Consider the following 11,877-nt stretch of genomic DNA (forward strand, 5'->3'; position numbering starts at 1 on the left):
ACACAGCTTATGGTGAGAAAACACAAGACAAGATGGCACTGCACTGCACTGCCATCTGCCATCTCAAAAAAAAAACACAAGATGGCAGTTGTTGGTCGCTGCAGACATATAATATATCAAAATTCATTTTATGAGGCACCTTAAGACTTGATAGTCTGTGTGAAACAGAGTGGGCTGCAATGCAAATTTTTCTCAAAATAAAAATGAAATGCAAATTCTTTTTCCCCACTGAATTTCAAGTAGAAAATGATTTTTCAGTCAAATATAAAATAAGATCCATCATTGGGAAAACAAATAAGATACTCCCTCCGATCCATATTACTACTAGCTTTCGTGACACCAATGGATGGCAAACACAGCATGCATACATATTTTGGGCCTTGACTGGTATAGCATACAGGCAGCAAGAAGAGACAAACAAACTAGTTCTCCAAAGTCGCACGTTTGTCAGGTGGTATTCACCGTCCTAGTTGGTTAAGAGGCCAGGCCATCAAGAGGCCTATATCATCCGTGTCGTTAAAGAGGCCAGGCCATCAAGAAGCTTTGGTCCATGGATGAACTATTCATCTCAAATACACAAGGTGTTGATATGAAAAAACTAGCATCGCCTTGTGCTTTTCCCTCGCTCTTCTAGTTCTAGCACACGGCCATAAAAGGTCGAGCGTCTTCATCCTCCCTGGAATTCCTTCCTTTGAGATCCTTCGAAATCCATCCACCCTGAAAGGTGTTTCACGTGTGGGTCAATGATAATCAGTGACATAGAAAATCAAATGTAGCGCCGCCAAACAGAATAAGCACTTCAACGATAATGCTACAAAGGGTAAAAGATAATAATGGTTTCTGACGCTTTCAGAAACTTACTCAGTAATATTCTTACCTAGTAACGACCATAGCCGGGGCTCCTACCTCTTTCATAACGATCATACACAGGGCTTCGGCTCCTACCATATGGTGCTCCATACTGGCGATCATAACGTGGACGGCGGTCGTAATCTGGACTGTAATCCCTTCGGTACCTAGGGCTAGGGGAGCGCTCGTAGGGACGTCTGCCCTGGTTGGCTCTCTTTGGACTGCCATATCTGTCACCGCCTCGTCTGGGGCTGCCATATCTGTCACCCCCTCGTCTCGGGCTGCCGTATCTGTCACGGCCTTGCCTGGGACTGCCATGTCTGTCATCTCTTTCATTGTCATCATCCCGGAAGGCATATTCAACTGTCACTACCCTGTCCAATATCGTGCTGCGCAGAAACAGCAAGAAATGACACCCAGCAATGAGAAATGCAATGTAAAAAGTCCGCACAAGTAAAGCAAGATGGCGACAATATTACAGTTTAAAGATGCATCTGACTAGTTCATAGGAAGAAACCTAAATACTTGTAGTTGGGGTACAGAGGGAGTAGAAGCTAATATCCCAGAAAATAATCACCACTTGTCTATTCCATGTGTGCTATGTATGATATTATAAGAGGGGTTATTATCCCGGTGCCGGACAATACCAAGCATGAAAGACAATGAGAAAAACTTGAGCAGCAAACATACTTGATGAAATTTCAAAACCTAGAAAATCAGCTGGGTTACAAGGGAACATTGCAATTGCATATGTAATGGCAGTGTAAATTCAGCAAACCAAAACTGAGGCTGTCCACACGAATCTAGCTCAACACCCAGACAAATGGGGTTTAGAATTCAAAGAAGAATAACTGGTTACCAAATCCACTTGTCAAAGTGTATGAAGCAGAACTAGACAGTCCTTGAGCAGAGCAAGCATTCCTACGATATTGGAGAGTTAATGACTCGACGGTGCTTCAGTGGAGCAAGCACGCAGATAATATTTGAGGGACTAAAAAATAGCTTTGCTTTCATATCGATGCAAAGTACTCCCTCCGTCTCAAAATAAGTGTCTTAAGCTTAGTACAAAGTTTGGACACTTATTTTGAGACGGAGGGAGTATAATTATTGTAAGAGCTAAGACCATCCAGCTAGCATCAATATCAATGTCAGGTATCACATTAGTGACATAACGTAACAGAGAATTCAACACCTCAGCAGCCAAATAAACCAGACTAGATAATGGAGTCAGTCCACTCCAGTAAGTCAGGTGCATTGTTAGATGCAGTAGTATGCGGGGAGATGCATTCGACATTGAATTGGGTAGCAACAAACTAATCAGTTGTGTGTACGTGTGATAGAAAGTTTGCAGGAGCCTTGTGCATACTGGATGGAGGATGGGCAGTGGGAAGAAGAGAGCAAACAGATGATACCTCTTGTCAGTCTTGTTGACGGCTACACTGGCGTCCTCCTGCATCTCATACTGGACGAAAGCAAAGTTCTTGCGGATACGAATGTTTGCAATCTTGCCGTAGGGCTGAAAATGCCTCTCGATGTCCACGACTTTGGTGCGGACGGGATCAAAGTTGATAACAAAGAGCGTCCTGGTGGGCTTTGCATCTGCCCCTGTAGGCCTGTCGCGGTTCTTGGGCACGGGCTCCTCTTGCTGGACGAATGAACGAACGAACCAACACATGCATGAGAGGAGAAGAGCAGCCTTTTGTGTGCTTGTACTGGGAAAGATGGAATAGACAAGTGAGACAGTGAGAGGTTACCCTTGACCATTCGACGGAGAGCCTTCGCCTGCTGTGGCCGAACTCGGCGTTGCTGAGCCGCCTTATTGCGTCCTCAGCGTCGCGCTCGTCTTGGAAGTAGACAAAGGCGTAGCCTGCAGTAGAAGCAGACGGACGGACAGGCAAACAGGGTTGAAAGTTGTTTCTTTTACCCTGTACTAGACTGGAGTATAAGTGTGGTATGGTCTGTGGATAAAATAAAACAAGGTGCAAAAAGTGCCAAACAAAGCAGGGAATTGGTTGAGGTACATGCCATTGAACAAGTGAATACTACTACATGTGGCGTTTGAGCAAACATTCATTTATTGATGACACAGTAATAATCCATAGAACAGAGCATAGCATAGCATAGCATACTAGTCCTAAGTACGTACAGTAGTAAAAAAAACACCCAAATCAAGCAGCAAACACACCCATTCCATTGAGCAGAGGATTGATGGCATTCATTTAATCCACAGAGCATACATACATAGATTCAATCGGCAACCTGAGAGGTCAGTAGGGAGTGGAGAGAAAAGAGGAGCATACATACCGGATTTGATGTCGATGCGGCGGATGGGGCCGTACTTTGAGAAGAGGCGCTCCAGGTCGGACTGCCGCGTCTCGTAGTCAAAGTTGCCGCAGAAGACCGGCCTCATCGTCAGTCCCTTCCCTTCCGATTCCCAACCAACCAACCAACCAACCAGGTCAGATGAGGTCCCTCCGGCGCTCGGAATCCCCGGCCAGTCGGTGAAGGATCGAGCGCCGACGAGCAGATCCCGGCGGCGGCGGCGGCGGCGACGGCGAGAGAGGATGGTAAAACCCTAGCTAGGGTGTGTGTGTGCAGCCAGCCTGGCTGATGAGCTCTTGATGGGCTCGCTCACGCCGCTGGGCTCTTGATGTGACCTTCCTTTTTTTCTTCTATATACCCGTGCTTCTTCAAAAAAAAATGATGGTTAATGAATTAAAGGAGCATCTATACCTAAAAACATTTCTCATGCTAGTCACTTTTATTTTTGACCATCACATCAATATCCAACATTTAGGAGCAAGCCATTCCTCCCACACCATTTTTCCCCTATCCTACGACGGTTCCTCCTACTTTCCCGTGGCCTCCACAGGCCTAACCACCCGCCTCCACATGTGCGGCCACTTGCTATCACTTCCCCGACCTCCCCTCAACATCCCCCCATCGTCGTGTTGCCCCTCCCACTCTTAAGTAAATCACTTTTAAGTAGATCCCCTCAACACACTGTTTGCACTGGTTCCGTGTGTGGATGCTGAAAACTATTGGGTTCAGAGAGCATACCAATAACTGTTTTACGAAACAAAAAAATAAAGAATAACACATCAAACTTCTATTGGGAAATTGCCATGTCCGAGCCTAAAACCACATCGTTATTCCGGTCACAGTACTGAACATGGAGAGCAATATGCACTCTAACTGCTAAATGAAGTACACACAATGAATAACCTGACAACAATGAGAACTTTAGAAAATCATTAATTAAATGGAGTTAAGATTGTGAAGTACGTAATCTCTGACAATTATAGAGGCATGGTAAAAGAATCACAAAACGGAGTGAGGTATACGATGACCGAGCTTAATATGTGAATATTGGTCATCATGGCGACTCCTGATGTGACTCGCATGGGGCATGGAGTGTAACCGGTCACGGCTATGTGAATATTGCGCATGTTGGACCACCGCTGTTTTCAGCATCTCGATGGCATTTCTCGCCTCCACTTCAGTCGGGGAGTTTTCGTAAATTGGGAGAGACTCCACGTGGCGGGTTGACGCCAGCACGTTATCCACGGGATTCAAGAAGTGACCCCGTGGTGTTTGGAAATGGGGCGCGCGGGCCTCCGTTAGCTGAGGTGGTTGCGGGTTAGGCGGCCGGCGCGCCGGATCATCCCCTGGAGCGTCCTGCCAAGGTCGATCGGAAGCGAGACTCAAAGGGGCCATCGCACCTTGGTGGTGACTCAAAGCGAGCTGGGTTAGTGAAAGAGCCATCGCGCCTTGGTGGCGACTCAAAGGGGGTGAGCGGAAGCGAGACTCAGATTTATCCAGGTTCGGCCCCTCGTGTGGAGGTAAAAGCCTACGTCCTGCTTGTGTATATTGATGGTGAATTCGACTACAAGGAGGGCGAACTTAATCTATCTGCCCCAGAGACTCGCCTTTATATACAGGTCGAGGCCCTAGGGTTTACAAAAGTCCTGGCCACGTTACAAATCATGGCCTTCCATATCTCTAATTCGTCGTGTTTGCCAAGCCAAGAAACCTCCTTGGCGACTTATCTTCTTCATCAATCCTGAACCGCCATCTGGCTCATGGGCCCTGACAGCCTTCTGACGAAGATCTCTCAACACGCCTCAGGCCTGGGCCAAGGTTTACACTAACCATGTATGTATGAGTCGCCGCTTTCCTAACCCGGCCAAATAGGGCGGGTCATACCGCAGGTAATATCCCCAACAGTCACCAACACATATAACTCAACTATACTAAAACATCATCGAACCTTAAGTGTGCAGACCCTGCGGGTTCGAGAACTATGTAGACATGACCCGAGACACTCCTCGGTCAATATCCAATAACGGGACCTAGATGTTCATATTGGATCCTACATATTCTACGAAGATCTTATCGGTTGAACCTCCGTGCCAAGGATTCATATAATCTCGTATAACATTTCCTTTGTCCTTTGGTTATTTACTTGTCCGAGATTTGATCGTCGGTATCCGTATACCTATTTCAATCTCGTTACCGCAAGTCTCTTTACTAATTTTGTAATACAAGATCCCGTGACTTACACTTAAGTCACATTGCTTGCAAGGCTTGTATGTGATGTTGTATTACCGAGTGGGCCCCGAGATACCTCTCTGTCATACGGGGTGACAAATCTCAGTCTTGACCCATACTAGCTCAACGAACACCTTCAGAGATACATGTAGAGCACATTTATAGTCACCCAGTTAGGTTGTGACGTTTGATACACACAAGGTATTCCTCCGGTGTGAGTGAGTTACATGATCTCATGGTCGTATGAATGAATACTTGACACGCAGAAAACAATAGCAACAAAATGACACGATCACATGATACGTTTATAGTTTGGGTCTAGGTCATCACATGATTCTCCTAATGGTGTGATCCAGTTATCAAGTGACAATACTTGCATATGGTCATAAAACCTTAACCATCCTTGATCAACTGGCTAACCAACTAAAGGCTTGCTAGGGACATTATTTTGAAATTGGCAACACAATCTATGACATGCTTTGATATCATGTATAATGAAAACTGCTACAAGGCTTTGTATGAAACAACATTAAAAAGTGTCAATCAAGTTATTTTTTTCAGGCAAGTAAGTGGTTAATAATATGACAACTCGGTCAAAAAATGTGAACGAAAAAAATAGTTGACGAAACATATGTCGATATGGAATCTAGTTTGGAACAACTCGTTGCGAGAAAGTCAATAATAAAAACGGATCATCGATTGAATTAACGGTTTTATAGATAATTTTTTTTAAATTTCAAACATCAAAAAAAATATTGCATGTGACTGTTATACTCATGCGAGAGGCCAAACCTAAAAAAAAGTACATGAGGCCCAGCTTAGCTAGCCAAGGAATCCGCAGATCACATACACTACACTAATCGCTGCACAGTAACGCATATTAATATGCGGTGTGGCTGCCTACTACAGTAGGAGTAGTTAGTTAGGTCCATAAATAAATTCAATTCCTTGGCGTGACAGACAGACAGACAGGTGAGGTGGATTTGATTTGATGCACCGACAAAAACAAAGGTGGGGCAGCCACCATGTGCGCATGAGCTGTGCCTGTCCTGTCCTGTTTGGACAAGAGATTAGCCTAATCTAATCTAATCTAATCAGCCCATGGACAAGAGAAGAGAAGAGATGAGCATCACTCACACGAGGCACGAGTACGAGTAGTTGGATTGGAGGCCAATTCCAATTGGGGATCCGAAGAAATCAAGATCATCCACATCAATCCAATCCAAACAAATTTAATAAATTTCTTCTTCTTCTTCTTCTTGTGACAAAAACAAAAAATAAAAATAAAAATGAATTGATTTGATTTGATGAACAAGAAAGATTACATCTCATCTCACAGCATGAGAGCAGCGGCGAGAGACAGGGCGGCAGCGAGAGCTATGGATCCGGCTCGCCGGGGCACGGAGCCGGAGTCGTCGTCGTCGTCGGGGGAGAGCGATGGCAGCGCCTCCGTGGGGGCAGCGGCAGGCGGCAGCGACGCAAGCGCCTTGAGAGCCGCCTCGTCGTCGGCGGACGGCTTGAGCAGCTTCCCGTCGGCGGCGGGCACGTCGAGCGAGAGCTTCTGGCCCTTGCGGCAGCGTCCGGGGGCGTCGCTGGTGAAGTAGACCCGTCCCGGCTTGGTGAGGTTGAAGAGGGAGTTGCCGTCGTGGAGCTTGAGCAGCGGGTCGGAGACGTCGCAGGCGGCGAAGGCCTTGGCGGTGACCTGGACGGCGCTGTCCTGGCTGGGCGGGTAGAGGAAGAAGACGGCGTCGCCGAGCTTGACGGGGACGGACTTGGCCCAGCGGATGTAGACGTCCGGCTTTGTGGAGGGCGGCGCCCCCCACGCGTCCAGCCCGCCAACCTTGTACGTCGCCGCCGCGGAGCAGCCGGACATGGACATGGACATGAGGAGGAGCAGCAGCGCCGCCAGAAGCAGAAGCAGAGTCGGCATGCCCATCCTCTCCTCTGCTTCTCAGCTCAAGCTCCGGATGCACAGCACCAGCGAGCGAGCTTGGATTGGGTCTTGGGTCTTGTGGCTGGCTAGCTAGAGGAAGAGGAGGAGGAGCACATGGATGGATGAGCAGTGTAGCATTTATTTATGATGGGAGGGGAGGAAAGGGGAGGAAAGGTAACGTCTGGAATGGATTCGCCTCCTTTGGCGTTGGGTTTGGGTTTGGGTTTGACCGCTGCACTGCACTGCAGGCCGTGCCTAGTAAAACGGTCGGCCACCTCCGGGATGCACCCGCACTTGTTATGCTACCGCTATATCGAATGTCATACGATGTTTTTCTTAAAAAAAAAATAACATCAACGTATGATGTCAGAAAAAATTATATAAAAAATAAAAATATTTTTTGAGATATAAAAAGTGACAAATTCGACTTCAGTGTGATAATGGATCAAATCTGAAGCCTAACTTATGTTGCGTACTATTCAGCGTTAAATTTATTATTTTTGTTTGTCAACTTATGTTTTAAATTTTCACTTGAGATTTTGTGACAACCTACATTAATATTACCTGAGTGTGCTAATTTTTTTTTTAATTTTTTAAATATTTTAAAAACACAATGTAAGTTTGGTGCATCGGTACCACTACAAGCTCTGGTGCACCAAATATTTTCTCGGCCACCTCCTCCGGCAAGTATTCCCTCAGACCAACTACAACCCGTCGAGCCAACTGGGCATGTATTTTCTCTGTTTTTTGTTCGTTTGGATCGATCAGACGGAGTTAAATTGAGCCACACGTGACGCCGCCTCGAGGAGCCGGCGTCATCGGTCCTCTCCGATGACGAGAAGGAGACGCCGACGCAGACTGCCCCCACCCGCATCGATGACGCAGGGCAGGGCTGCAGGAATGACGACGGCGCGCAGGATGACGACTACACAGCCTTCTACCAGCTCCTCGGCATGAACTAGGCGTGGCAGGAGGGCGGCGCCAACGGCATGTTTCTTTTTTTTATGTACTTATTTTAAAATTTGTACAAATTTCAATGAATTCATATAAGTTTCGTCGAATTTCAGCTTCAATTTAAACGAATTTATCTTAAAAAAGGTGTCTGGTGCCGACCTTTGGGGACTGAAAACCTGAGCCCCTCAAGCCGTTATTTTCGTCGGTTGACCCCCAAATGATGCTATTTCAGCCCCTGGGCCACCTAACGGGTGGAGATGCTCTAAGCTTGCGTGTGGTCCATTGCGACCCCCAAGTGATGCTATTTCAGACCTAACGGGTGGAGATGCTCTAAGCTTGCGTGTGGTCCATTGCGACCCCCAAGTGATGCTATTTCAGACCTAACGGGTGGAGATGCTCTAAGCTTGCGTGTGGTCCATTGCGGTTGCGGGGTGCTTAATCACACAAGCACAAGCACGCACACGGAACGGAATACTCGATCGAGCTGTATCATCCCATCCCATTGCCTCGTTGGTTTGGGCTTGAGCCAAGGCCAGATGGGCGTGCGCTGGTCATCACATGGGAGCACATGCATGGATGGATGGCTTCCTTCCAGGGTTTACGACCTCTTCTTTTTTTGTTTGTGTGTGAATATGCCTTTTGTTCTCTTCTCTCTTCTTATTGTCAATCGAGTGGTGGTTAGTTACGGCCACTCCACCCCAGCATTACAAATTTGGAACTACTCTAGGGGAGAGGTGTTTTGGCTCCAGATGAACAGTAACGCATAAAATAATAGCAAATGTTTAAAAAAATTATAGATGATTGTATTAGTGTCGCAAACATATTTGATACTTTTTCGTGCGATAAGGAGCAACGGTGTTTCATCGATAAAAATAGTAATTTTGGGATAACTTTTGGTATTCAATTTGTCTTTTTGCACAAGCCAAAATGTTTAACTATACAAATGAATTTTATCTAGATTTTTTTTTATTTTCTTCCAGGAGCCGAAATGCATTTCCGCTACTCCCGAGCATTTTTGTTCTCTTCTCTCTTCTTCTTCTTCTTCGCTCGCTCTCTCTCTACATATGAGGAATTAACACTGAGCTGACGAGTACTAGTAAAACGCTCACGCTTTGTTACGGATCAATAAATATATTTGATATGAGTCCCACAACTTTTGATCTTCAATCATTTGTGTTATTACTTTGCTACGTTGCTACCTCATTTCAAATAAAACAAATGAGTACCACACACTTGGCTTCAGTTCAACATTGCCACCCAAGTTAAATTCGCATATCTTTTCTGCAAGTAAGACAAATTGTCGTATGCACTCCCATCATCCCTAAATTTGAATATGTTTCTGTCGGTGAATACTCATAACATATGTCATAGGTAGGCTAAAGTCGATGAGAACCGAAGGGACAAAGGTGGACGCTGGGAACGAGGTTGGTACACGCATGGGACGCACGATGTACCCAGGTTCAGGGCTTTCCGTAAAGAGAATACCCCTAATCCTGCCGGAGTGTTTGATGTATAGGAACAGAGTACAATGTCGCTCCTGGGGTTGTGTTGGGAGGAGGAAGAGGGGAGCAGCCGGCTCGTCTCTACCTTTCTCTATGTGGTTGGTGAGTGTGTAGTGTTGAATGACTGGTGAATGATCGGCCCCCTTGCATGGGGGGCGACCGGGGGATTTTATAGACGAACCCGCCGGCCTACAATATGGATAAAGGGTACAAGCGTGGGACCCGGCTGGCTGCTTCGCCGGCTGGCCAGGGGCCCACAAGGGTCTTGTCTTGTCGATGAGGGGCCCGCCGGCTCCATGGTCTCGATTGCCTGTGGGACCCGTCGGCTGGCCAATGGGGCTTTCGCGTAAGGCCGACGCTGAGCACGCGCTGTACGTCAAGCGTTGCCCCGAGAGATTCTTCATGGGCAGGTAGTACGACCGCCTCCACTGTTCCCCACGCCGAGTGCGGTAATGGAGTGGGAGTGTGACAGTCCAACACTATGCTAGGTGATGGATCAGAGCTGGGGTAGGTCGGCGGCGTGGCCGCTGACGCTCGTACCTGCCGGGCGCCCTGATCCTGTACCTTTGCTGATGCGTAGCTACCTTTAATAGTGAGGTCTCTTCCTGACCTACCATCTGATGTGACTTGTAATCCTTGGCCGGCTAGCCTGCTTGGTCAGCCGGCTTGAGTGTGGCCGCCTCCTCCTCAGTCCGGCTGGCGGGACCAGGCCGGCTCTGAAGGGGAGGCCGCCTGGATTCTAGCCGGCAGGGGTTGCCTGGCTGGCCAGAAAGGTGGTCGCCTCGTCTTCTAGCCGGCAGGTGATGCCTAGCCGGTCAGAAGACTTGGGCCTTGGGAATCTTCATACGTTCATGTCCATTGGGCCGGAAATGAAGGAGTAGGCTTGATGAGCCTACCCTGGGGTTATCCCCCCGACAGTAGTCCCCGAAGCTGGCGAGGTCTGCCGCCTGCGGGCGGGCGGCCTCACCGGCTTGTTGATTTGTCTTGATATTTTGGCTGTTATTCGCGGCGAAGGACGCCGGCTTCGGAACCGGGTGGCTTCGAAGCGACGCCTCGGTCCAGTCGTAACTGACCCGGAGAATGCCACGTGCCAGGCCCCGCCTGGCATAATGATGGCGATTACTGCTGACGGGACCGGGCCTGGGCCCTGGGTCCCGCCACGACGCCCCCTCGGCCTCCGCGCGGGAGATCCTCTGCGGATTTACTCCGCGACGGTTGGGCCTAGGGGAGCGTTACCGCGCGTAATACACGGGATTAATGGGGCCCAGCGCGCACCGGATCCCCTCCCCACGACGCTTCGTGGGGGTTTAAATGGGACGCGAGGGTTCCGAGGAAGCCATTCACCCCTCTTCTCGCCCTGCGTCCGCGCTCTCTTCCTCCGTGCGCCCTGAGAAGAAGAGCTCGCGTCCTTCGTCTTCTTCATCCTCGCCGTTGCGGCATCGTTGACCGCTTCGAGCTTTCGCCATCCGCAGCCATGGCCGGTGGTTCTTCCTCGAAGAAGTCGTCGGCACAGCAGGCGTCCTCGTTGGGGGCCTCGCTGGGCAGCGACGTCGACGAGGGGCACATCGAGGCGCTTCGTCACCATCGACTGCTGCCCCCGGCCTCCCAAGTGTCGGTGCGCCTTCCCAGCTCCGAGACCGCTCCCGCACCCGCCGCGGGAGAGGTTGTGGTCTTCGTCGAGCACTTCTACTGGGGTTTAGGGCTCCCGGCTAGCTCCTTCTTCGCCGAATGGCTCCAATTCTTCGGCCTGCAGCCGCATCATCTGGCGCCGAACGCCATACTGCAGTTGGCCGCCTTCGTGGTCCTGTGCGAGGGCTTCGTGGGGATCGAGCCTCGCGTTGATCTATGGCGCAACCTATTCTTCTTTAAGCAACAGTCCATCGCCATGGAGAAATCCGAGGTGGAGAAACTTCGGGGGCTGCGCCCCATGACGCCGTGCGGGGCCGCGCTGGTGCACCATCACCTGAAGTCTGGCTTCCCCCAGATGCCTCTGCAAGACTCCATCAAGCATTGGCAGAAGGGTTTCTTCTACGTGAAGAGTGTCGACCCGGCCCAGGACGCCCTCAACATGCCCCCGTTCGCCATCGC

At 49.0% G+C, this 11,877-nt stretch overlaps 2 protein-coding genes across 3 annotated transcripts; both read right to left on the minus strand.

The window, feature by feature from the left end:
* Positions 1-233: 233 nt before the first annotated feature.
* On the minus strand, positions 234-3,497 carry LOC123450013 (serine/arginine-rich splicing factor RS31-like). 2 transcript variants are annotated; one of them, XM_045127407.1, is made up of 5 exons: positions 3,154-3,496; positions 2,604-2,716; positions 2,262-2,494; positions 907-1,238; positions 234-717 (listed from the first exon to the last, which is right to left on the minus strand). In XM_045127407.1, exons 1-5 carry the CDS (start codon positions 3,257-3,259, stop codon positions 668-670), a joined length of 834 nt encoding a protein of 277 aa, XP_044983342.1. In that variant the 5' UTR covers positions 3,260-3,496; the 3' UTR covers positions 234-667. The 2 variants fall into 2 exon arrangements, with proteins under 2 accessions (XP_044983342.1, XP_044983343.1); XM_045127408.1 differs by having other exon boundaries at positions 624-717; positions 862-1,238; positions 3,154-3,497.
* Positions 3,498-6,631: 3,134 nt separating this feature from the next.
* LOC123447533 (mavicyanin) lies at positions 6,632-7,544 on the minus strand. The gene has a single exon (XM_045124141.1). The coding sequence runs from the start codon at positions 7,334-7,336 to the stop codon at positions 6,734-6,736; it is 603 nt and encodes a 200-aa protein (XP_044980076.1). The 5' UTR covers positions 7,337-7,544; the 3' UTR covers positions 6,632-6,733.
* Positions 7,545-11,877: the final 4,333 nt, after the last annotated feature.

This window comes from Hordeum vulgare, chromosome 4H (genome assembly GCF_904849725.1).
Source record: "Hordeum vulgare subsp. vulgare chromosome 4H, MorexV3_pseudomolecules_assembly, whole genome shotgun sequence".
Classification (NCBI taxonomy): domain Eukaryota; kingdom Viridiplantae; phylum Streptophyta; class Magnoliopsida; order Poales; family Poaceae; genus Hordeum; species Hordeum vulgare.